Source organism: Echinops telfairi, unplaced genomic scaffold (genome assembly GCF_000313985.2).
Source record: "Echinops telfairi isolate 266 unplaced genomic scaffold, ASM31398v2 ScPeMD7_27;HRSCAF=92, whole genome shotgun sequence".
Classification (NCBI taxonomy): domain Eukaryota; kingdom Metazoa; phylum Chordata; class Mammalia; order Afrosoricida; family Tenrecidae; genus Echinops; species Echinops telfairi.
Window position 1 is genome coordinate 1,310,089 of NW_022103924.1, and position 11,196 is coordinate 1,321,284.

General features: G+C 38.5%; 1 protein-coding gene across 1 annotated transcript in view; it reads right to left on the reverse strand.

Annotated features, from left to right (window-relative positions):
* Positions 1-11,196, reverse strand: part of HABP4 (hyaluronan binding protein 4) — a 70,093-nt gene that overhangs the window by 58,275 nt on the left and 622 nt on the right. Inside the window, exon 2 of the mRNA XM_004714609.2 lies at positions 6,633-6,795. Within this exon, the coding sequence (XP_004714666.1) occupies positions 6,633-6,795 (163 nt within the window). The remainder of the gene's footprint in view (positions 1-6,632; positions 6,796-11,196) is intronic.

The following is an 11,196-nucleotide window of genomic DNA, read 5'->3' on the forward strand; positions in this document are numbered from 1 at the left end:
AACCATGAAAACAAGTGATGAAGAAATTAAAGAATTCTACCTACGCTTTCAATCTGAAATAGATCAAACATGCGATCAAGATGAATTAATCATTATTAGCCAGTGGGAGGGTTGGGGTAGGAGGGAAAAAAAGAGGAGCTGATACCAACAGCTCAAACATAAAGAAAATATTTTGAAAATGATGAAGGCAACATATACAAATGTGCTTGACACAACTGATGTATGGATTGTTATAAGAGCTGTAAGAACCCCCAATAAAATGATTTATGTACAATAAAAATAAATAAATATGTTATTAGCCATAGGAATACAAAAGTTGGAAACAAAGAGGATGGAACAATAGCTGGAAAATATGGCTTTAGTGATGGAAATTAAGCCTGACAGTGCATGGTAGAATTATGCAAGGCTAAGGACTTCTTTAATGCAATTATTTTTTTGAACAATACAAAAGGTGGCTATACACATAAGCTTCTGCAGAAGGAATACACAAAAATCAAATTGACAACACCTCTGGGAAGAGGCACTGGAAAAAGTCAATAATAGCAGTTAAAAGGAGACCAAGGGTTGACTGTGAAACAGATCATCAATTGCTCACATGTAAGTTCAATTTAAGGCTAAAAAAAATGAAAACAAGTCCACAATAACCAGAATACAATGTTGAGTCTATCACACATGGATTTTGAGAACATCTCAAGAACAGAGTTGACACACTGAACACTAATGACAGAAGACCAGAAGAGCTGTGAGATGACACCAAGAATACCATACAAAAAGAAAAAGAAAGATTAGCATGAATGTCAAAAGAGATTCTCAAACTTGTCTGAATTGTAGAGTAGCTAAGGCACTGAAAGAAATGCTAAAGTCAAAGAACTGAACAGAAAATTTCTGAGTAGCTGGAGAAGCCAAAGTCAAATATTATAATGAAATGTGCAAAGACCTAGAGTTAGAAAACCAAAAAGGGAAAACACACTCAGCATATCTTAAACTGAAATTACTCAAGAAAAAAATTTAAGCCTCCAGTTGCAAAACAGAAAGTTTCTATTGGCATAAAAATATTGAATGATATAGGAAGCATCAAGAGATGGAAAGAATACACAGAGACGCGATACCTAAAACAACTACTTGACATTCAATCGATTCAAGAATAAATGAGCAAGAACCAATGGTACTAAAGGAACAATTCAAGCTGCACTGAAAGCATTAGCCAAAAACAAAGCTCCAGGTATTGATGGCATACCAGATGAAATATTTCAACAAGCTGATGAAGTATTGGAAGCCCCCACTCATCTATGCCAGGAAATTGGGAAGATAGCTACTTGGCCAACTGACTGGGAGAAATCCATATTTGTACTCATTCCAAAGAAAGGTGACTCAAGAGAATGCTCAAATCATAGTTTATCATTGATAGCACATGCAAGTAAATGTTTGCTGAAGATCATTCAATAATGGTTGCAACAGTACATTGACAGAGAGCTGCCAGTGGTTCAAGCTGGATTCAGAATAGGGACATCATACAACATGGGATATCATGCTGATACAAGATGGATCTTGGCTGGAAGCAGAGAATACCAGAAAGATGTTTACTTGTGTTTTATTGACTATATCAAAGCATCAGACTGCATGGATCATAACAAACTAAAGATAAACTTGAGAAGGATGGGCATCCCAAAACACTACATTGTGCTCATGAGGAACCTGGATATGGATCAAGAGGCAGTTGTGCAAACAGAACAAGGAAATGATACACAGTTTAAATTAGAAAAGATGCGTATCAGGGTTGTATTCTCTCACTATACTTATTCAATCTGTATGCTGAGCAAATGATCAGAGAAGGAAGATTATAAGAAGAATAATTTGGCGTCAGGATTGAAGGAAGGTTCATTAACCTGTGACATGGAGATGACACAGTCTTGCTTGCTCAAAACACTTGCTGATGAAGATCAAGGACTGCAGCTTTCATTATTATGACTCAATGTAAGGTAGACCAAAATCCTCACGACTGGACCAATAAGTAACATCATGGTAAACAGAAAAGATTTAAGTTGTTAAATATTTTGTCTCACTTGGATCCACAATCAATACCCATGGAAGCAGCAATCAAGGGATCAAAGGATGCATTTCATTGGGTAAATCTCCTGAACAAGACATCTTTAAAGTGTTGAAAAGCAAAGTTGTTACTTTGAGGGTTAAGGTGTGCTTAACCCAAAGCATATATTCAATTGCCTCATATGCATGTGAAAGTTGGACATTGATTAAGAATCTATGCATTTGAATTATGGTACTGGCAAAGAACAGTGGACTGCCAAAAGAACAAACAAACTGTCTTAGAAGACGTACAGCCAGAATTCTCCTTAGAGGCAAGGATGGAGAGGCTTGGTCGCATGTACTTTGGACACGTTGGCAAGGGAGACCAGTCCCTGGAGAAGAACATGAAGTAATGGGGCGGTGAGAAAGAGGAAGACTTTCAACAAGATGGGTTGACATCGTGGCTGCATTGAGAACAAGTGTGAAGATGGCCCAGGAGCAAGGATGGCTTCATTCCATTGTACACGTACATAGTGTTTCTCCAAGAGATTTCCAGATTAATGCAGACTAACAACAATGTACATTCATGGCTTGGACCTCAACTAAAAGGTTTTTTATTTTGCTAAAAGGATTTTATTTGGATAACTGGTTAAATCTAAGAATAGTCTGTGGATTGTATCATTTAGAGAATTATATAACAGCATTGTAATAATGCCAATGCTTTTGATAATTGGACTAGAAAGAAATACATGCTTATTTTCTATTAAATATACTTAAGTATTTAAAGATTAAGGTACAGTTCTGAAACTTATGCTCAAATGATGCAGAAAAAAAGTGTGTGTGTAAGTTCTATGTAACACACACACAAATCTAGGGGGCTTCAAACATTTCATGAGAAATGGAATTAAAAGATAATAGAGTTTTCAACACTTTTTAGACATAGCCAAACACCTTGAGGAATGTCACTGGACTTGGGGACTCAAGACTATAGTCTCAGACACCAAGGCCAATTATAATAATAATTGTCCACAATTATCAGTGTCCGCAAAGACTCTATATCCTACTTTGGCGAGTAATGCCTAGGGCAGCAGTTCTCAACCTGTGGATCGCGACCCCTTTGGGGGTCGAAGGGGTCGCCTGATTCACAATAGTAGCAAAATTATAGTTATGAAGTAGCAACAAAAATAATTTTATGGTTGGGGGGTCACCACAACATGAGGAACTGTATTAAAGGGTCGCGGCAGTAGGAAGGTTGAGAACCACTGGGGAGAATCCTCCTCATCCCCAAGGCTGCAGAGGCTGGTACAGTGATGTCAGTCGAGAGGCCCCACCTCAATTTCCAAGAACTGGAAGTCCATCAGAGAAGGCAAACCAGTTGCAGGGTCCAAAGGATGCTCTCCACTCCAGGCTAACTTCTCTTGCTTCCGACCCCTTCTTCTGAGATGGCTCACCTTACACCCAGCAGGATGGCACTCACAGCTGAATCACATAATGCAATCAGTACCATCTCCTACATCCTTATCGAGTCCCACAAGGGAAAAGTCATTTTGTGGGAATAACAAAAAAACTATAGCTAGAAAAGCCATTCACTGCACTGCACAGGGCACACGGAAATTCGGTATAAAAATTCCTTAACTTTTTGGCATATTTAAAATTATTTTTTAAATGAAAAAAAAAATCCCTCTATAATCACATACCCCACTCTAACCCTCCATACTTAAAAAACTCACTGCCATTAAGTCAAGTCTGACCCATAGTGACTCCATAGGACAGGACAGACCTACCTTTGTGGTTTTCAAGACTGTAATTCTTTACAGGAGTAGAAAGCCTCATCTTTCTCCCACATAGCTGTCTGGTTAGCAGCCAACACATAATCTCTATGTCACGAGGGCTCCATAGTATAGGCCTAATTCCATATTAACATAAAGAGTTGTCCTACCTTCTTAAAATTATACTGCTTTGCTAGTAAAATGTTTGTGTATTTGAACCAAAGAACCCAAATTCTTCCCCCATAATCTCTGATGTAAAAGTATTTAAGTCAGCAAGCTAAGACCACTGAAAAGCAGATCGCATGTAGTCACAAAAAGAGCAGCATCAAGCTTTGTTAAAGCCCTCTCCTTCTAGGCTATGGTGGATACTATATCTCCATGATTGGAGTATTTAATTACTAGCTGAAAAGGATCTGCATAAGTTACCACCTATGTGCCCCTCTCAGACAAAGCTGTTACCTGCTGGGATTTTGTTTTCTTTAATAGTGTAGTTTTACAAGGCCACATTATTGGTTAAAACTTGTAAAAAGGACTGTAGGTGGAATTGGAAGACTGATGAGTTACAGCTTGCTTGACATCAGGATATGCACTTCTGTCCTTCCTCAAGCCTTTGTATTGCATCCTTTACCATTGCCATATACCCGATTCTGACTCAAAGCAAGCCTAGAGGACAAGTAGAACTGCCCTATATAGTTTCTAAGGCTGCAAATGTCGACAGAAGCAGACTGCCACATTTTTCTCTGTTGGAGCAACTGGTAGGTTCAAACTGCTGGTTGTCAGTTAGCAGCTGAGACTCTTTCACTTACTTCATTTACCTTTCCATGGGACTTACTAACTCCCAAACCAGAAACACTGCCATCAAGTCAGTTCCCACTAACAGAGACCTTCTATAGGGTTTTGAGGGTGTAAAATGTTATGGGAACAGATAGCCTCGTTCTTCAGAGCAGCTAGTGGACTTGAACTGCCATCCTTGTGGTTAACAGCGCAATACTTACCCAGCATTGCCACCAGTTTCTTAACAACTTTGTTTAATATAAACTCGGAGTGGTGGTGTTTATTGCTAAGTGCTGTCAAGTCAGCACCAACTTATAGTGAAGGAGACACAACCCCGTCGTCGGTCCTCTTCACAACATCGCCATGTCGCAGCCACCAGTGCAGGTCTGTGTCAATCCTCTTCCTCTTTGTCACGGACTCTCTACCAAGCACGATGTCCTTTGCTAGGGACTGGCTTCTCCTGATGACTTGTCTGCAACACGAGGGAAAATCGCACCTCCTCACTTTTAAGGAGCATGCTGACTGCAGCAGTACTTCTTCTATGACAGATTTGTTCGTTCTTAAGGCAGTTCATGGCAATCCCAATATTCTCCAACACCACCATAATGAAACGCATTTTCCCAGTCTTCCTTATTCACTGTCCAACTTTGATATTAGGAGGAAATTTTAAACACCGTGATTTAGGCCAGGCACACCCTGCTCTTTAACAGTAAAGATGTCATATGCAGTAGATTTGCCCAATATGTCATTTGATTTTTTGACTGGTGCTTAATTTCTTGTCTGTGAGAGTTGACTGTGGATCCAAGTGAAATGAAATCCTTACCAACTTTAGTCTTTCATCTGTTTATCATAATGCTTTCTATCGGTTCAGTGGGAAAGATTTTGGTTTTCTTTATATTGAGTTGCAATCCATACTGAAAGCAGTATTCTTTGATTCTCATGGGGAAGTGCTTCAAGTCCTCCATAATTTTAGCATGCAAAGCTGTGTCCTCTGCACATCCCAGATTGTTAACAAGCCTTCCTCCAAACTTGATGCCACGTTCTTCTTCATATAGTCCAGTTTCTGGACTATGACTTGCTCAGCATGCAGACTGAATAAGGATGGTGAAAGTACACAACCCTGATGTATACTTTTACTGATTTTAAGCCACAAAGTATCCCTTGGTTCATTCAAACGATTGCCTTTTGTTTTATGTACAGGTTCCACCTGTGCAAAATAAAGTGTTCTAGAATTCCCAATCTTCATAATGATATCCATAGTTTGTCTTTGCATAGGCAATAAAACACAAGTAAAATATTTATGGTATTCTGTACTTTCAGACAGCTCCATTTGTCATCAACAATGATGCCATACCACATCCGCTTCTGAATCCAGCTTAAATTTCAGGCAGCTCTCTATCGACATGCTACTGTAACCATTTTTTTAATCTTCAGCAGAATTCCATTTGCATGTGTTATTGTTGTCATGCAAAACTCTTTATTTAGGTTTAATAATTTGACAGAAACTTTAGGTGGCAATACCCCATCTTATTAGCATAAGACAACTATCTGCTAGCAGTGTACAGGTAGAACATAGCTAGCCTACACGCTGCTACATCACTGAGATGTAAGACTGCACCAGCCTGAAACCACCTTCCATGTCATAGGACTTTCTAGAGAAGGCATGAAAGCCAAAATACAGTGGTAAATATTATACCAGTTTTTCTTCAAATATCTAAACAAGCCTATTGACCTGACCATATGACAAGAAGGGATTTTAGTTTAATTCTATTTCTAATGTAAATTAGTAATACTAAGTCAACAATAGAATTACATCCCTAGCCCAAAGTAAGAACTTCAGTTCTGTACAATTGTTTTTACAAGAGTGATTTTCATAGAAAAAAAAATTTATTCTTCAATGTACAATTATTTTCTGGACCCAGACATGTATAAGATAATGGACAGCCTTTCATGTGCCACTTAAATTGACAAAGTATTCCTAAGCTGGCATGATGAACAAGTCGAAAAGGCCGGTGGTTCTGTAAGGCCTTCTGGTGTCCCTAGCCCTCCCCGTGAGGTACATACTTTTCATCTGTCAACTTCTCAGCTGTAAACTCTGTCTGCTTCTCAGTCTCAAAGGATCGGGATTCCCTGGAGGATCTCCGCTCTGCTCTATCCAGCGCCGCCTCTGGCCCCCAGCTATCATTCCATCCTGGCTGCTCCCCTCTTCTAGTAGTTCGCTTCTGACCTACCATCAGAAAATCAAAGGCGAGAGCTGGAACACAGGTCTTTAGAGCTGCAGATTATTAACCATTACAGGCACTAGTAGTTCTCACTTTTCTAGATGACGGTATCATAGAAAAGCCCATGTAACTTGGAAAAGTACAATGGAGAAAAAAGAAAGTTGCCATTAACCTAGCTAGTGTCAAATCCATTGCTATTGAGTTAATTCCAAAGCAGAGTGCCTTGTGGGGCAGAGAACTGCCTCATGGGCAATAAATCTTTAGCAGACTGCCACGTCATTCTCCCATAACTGGTGGGTTCAAACATTGACCTTTCAGTTAGCAGCTGAGTGCACCACAAAGGCTCCTCGCGGAATCAACTACTGCTTACAAAAACTTATAGTTACCATCAAATCACATATTTTCCTACAGTCTACAAAGTTGATAATATAAAACCTAACATAATTTCAGACATCTCAAAATGATCATGTCTCAGGGCTTGAATTTTGCTAAATTAACCATATTTTTCAAAAACCACTTTATCAAAATTTGGCAGCAAAGCCACATCTAGAAAATTAAAGGATCAAAACTATGTATTTCAGAATTCCAATTGCATATAAACCAGGGGCAATTTTATAGTCTAGGTGTTTTTTTCCCCTTAACCTGTTTTTTCGCCCTCGTGGCACTGGACTGCTAACCCAGGGTGGCAGTTCAAACCCACCAGCTGATCTGAAAGAGAAAAATGAGACCACCTAGTCCTGTCTGTATAATCTTGGAAATCCTGAGATGGAATCCCCTTGATAGGCTTTTTGTCACATCTTTTTCTTTTGAAAACAGATTTTCCTATTGTTTCTTTCGTGAAATTTACATTTACATATTCTCAAATATCAGCCAAAACTGATACATGCCAACTCACACAAGAGCCAGCGGTTGGAGAGGACACTGAGGACAGGCAGGGTTTGAGGACACGAGTCTTTCTCTATTGCTCCTCTCACCTTACTCTACTTCCTTTTAGCTTTCATACTTTAAGAACTTTTAAGCAGAGTCTGTTTGAAGTCATCTAATACTGGGTAGATAAGACTATGGGTTTCATTACTTTTTACATCATGTTCCAAAATTGTCCTTTTATCTTTTTATAGACAGAAAATGTTAAAACGTACAAGTTTTTCCATTTAAAATATTATCTTCCATTTTTATTTTAGCCGCTTCTAGTTTATGTAGGTTGTTTGGTTTTGGTATAAATTACTATCCCCATTGGTGACATGGTTATAAAAATATTAAATGCATATAAGTGATTGGATATATATTTTTTACTAGATTCCTCTCCCACTGAGAAAGATACACCTATATACGGTTCTTATGGAATGTATCTTTATGTATATTTTTGTTTCCCTATTTAGTTTCTACCTAAGTTTTATAAATTGGGTTCAAGAAAACATTAACAAAGCTCCAAAACTTTATTGGGCTCATTTTTTTAGCAGAAATCATGCATGTAACATCACTAAAATAAAATAGTGCAATTTGTGACTCAGTAAACATAATTTTCCAGATGTGAAATAGTAACAAAATATTAGTTATATTGAAATATGTTGTATAACAGATATAAATCCAATCTTCTATGGTTTTAGTGTCTCATAACTTAGCATTTTTAAAATCTGACTTATATTCTATAATGAGAACACAATTTGAGCTGGTGACATATTTAGGATGTGAAAAAGATGTTTTCATATTGAGGAGCATTATGTTTTTATTCCAGAAACATCAAGACAGAGATTGAAAATCTTATCCACAAGAGTATGCAATGTCAGATCTGTTGGTACATATTTCACTAATACATATCAAAATTGGAAGAAGTGTTTATGGTAGAAAATGTGAAAGTTATGTCATTATGAAAAAAGTCAACAAACTGGAAATGATACTAAATGATCAGATAACAATCGTCAACTAATATGCTAACTATAACACTAATTTTCAATACTTTGCTTATTTTTTAATTACAATTTAAAATATGACATTTACTGCCTACTCTCTACCATAGCCTGTTCCAAAATGTTGGGATTAATTGAAAAGCTGGTCAATACATTTGGCTGTTTATTAGAATAATTTAAATCATCAATTCCTTAAAAGCATTTCATTCTCTCTAAACTACAAAAAAAGAAAACAGGTTGACTTTTTCCCTCTCATAATCAATTAGTGTAAGAACTCAAGATGAAAACTGAAGTTGGCTTGTTCCAAGATCAGCCACTCCAAGAGGATACTCCACTGTATTTCACTCACCCACTGCTTCTGACTCATAGCAACCTACTACTTCGTAATCAGTAGGGGCATAACTAGTTCCATCTCAGATTTCAGCTCAAACCCATATTCTATCTAGAATATCATTAATTTTACAATGAGGTTCCTATAAAACACAGATGAAGCTTTGGCTTAAAGAACATAATTCTGAAAGGTTAGGAAAGCAAGCTGACACAGGTTCTGGTGACATATTTAGCAAGGGCGTGTGTCCATTGTTAGATTGATACTTAAGGATATTAAAAGCCTATGTTTCCATGGGGAAAATTAGGCTTTCCACATCCACTAAGGATTAATAAATGTTCCTAAACTCTGCTGTATATATTTAGATGTTAATTCTCCACAAGAAGCACCACTTATAATACTCGAATTAAATTTTAAAATCTGAGTTAGAAAAATATATTAGTGCTAAAAAGCTTTGAGACAGTTACTCTCTAACACCTATTACAGATATATGTAAGTGTTAATGACTTATTTACTCCTGAAATAACACTTGGAAAAGAACTATAATGACAAAATTATAGGTACAAATTGTAATAGATTACAGTGGATGGGGAGAAAGCCAGCTGCAAGTGTTCGAATAAGAAGACAAAGTCTGTGTCATTATAGATGTCAGCTGTTAACCAATAGGGCATTTTTCATTTCATACATTCTGAATTGTATACAATTTTTATTACATGAATACAAGACATTTTACAGATTCTGAAACATCTAAGAAGGAATATATCAGTAGATAACACAATGCAGTTTCACACTATTCTAAAAGAAAGAATGTATTTTCATCTGTCAGAAACAGGGAGTAAAAAAGATTAGCCTAAGTTTTTAATTTGCCCTTAAGTAAATGCAATAGAAAAACAAGGAACAAAAAATGTACACTATATCTCAAGCTTTGTTGTTTAAAATAAGCTTATGAACGAACTTCCTAGCCAAAGGAGAAGCCTTGAGATCCAGGAGCATTTTGGGTAATTTTCAACAGCTTTAGTATAGTGATTTTCCGATTCTCAAACGGTATTTATGGAGCTGAACTTTCCACAAAACACACACACAAACCAAACTCACCACCATGAAGTAGATTCCTACAGGACAGAGTAGAATTGACCCTGTGGGTCTTGAGGCTGTAAATCCTCCTGGGAGCAGAAAGCCTCAAGGTTCTCCCTTAGAGCTCCTGGTGGGCTCACACTGCTGATCTTGTGATTAGCAGCTCAATTAGTGACCTATTGTACCACCGGGGCTCAAAGGTTAAATCACTACCTTGTTCCACAAGTCAAAGCCTTGAGATTTAAGCCAGGAGGTGCTGTCTCAGGGCTAAGAGGAACACTTTTTGTGTAGCCCAAGGAAGAAACCAATAAACTGAGTTCAATACACTGCCAAGCTATGGCTAGGAAAGCCAAACTACACATCTCAATCTTAAACAGACTGACTATGGCCTCTCAGTGAAACAGGAAACAGGTGAAGTGCTGCGGATCAGGTCAATTACCTCAGTTGTAGGGGAAGAACCGACCTAAGTGCACTCCTTGTATGCATACAGTATTGCACCAAGATTTGCAACGGCCCTTCTTCATAAACAGGGTGTACGAATTCCTGAATATTGTTGAAAAGGTTCAAAAAATTATCTTAAAGCAGACTTCGTTTACTTATAAGCTACACATCCCATCAACACTAAGGGGGGCATTGAAAACTGATGCCTGCCGACTATTGGGGGCTTGTTTACAAGGATGGATTAAAGGAACAGTGCTTGCAATGAACTGGGGCTCCCGGCAGACACCTCCACTAGCAAGCGTCCGCAGCTCTTACGTCACAGCCTCATCCCACGCGGTCACCAGGCCTTTCCTTCATCACAGAGGCCTGGCGACGGGTCACCCGAACCTATGAACCATTTTTCACACACCTCGGTCTCTGACCACCACCTCCAATGGGCAGGGTGCTCCCCTCCCCCTATCCTATCACAATTCCTTGGCTTCCAGAGTCCAATCTTGTAGAGGTTGGACTCTGCGGGATCTGAATTGAGACCCCCGTCGGGGTAGTAGCTCACACACCACCCCAGCAATATTCTTTAGCTTTGTCCAACCTGATCTAAGGGCTCAGATTGCAGTTAGGTAGACTCACTACTTACTACCTCCATCCTCCCCCCCCAA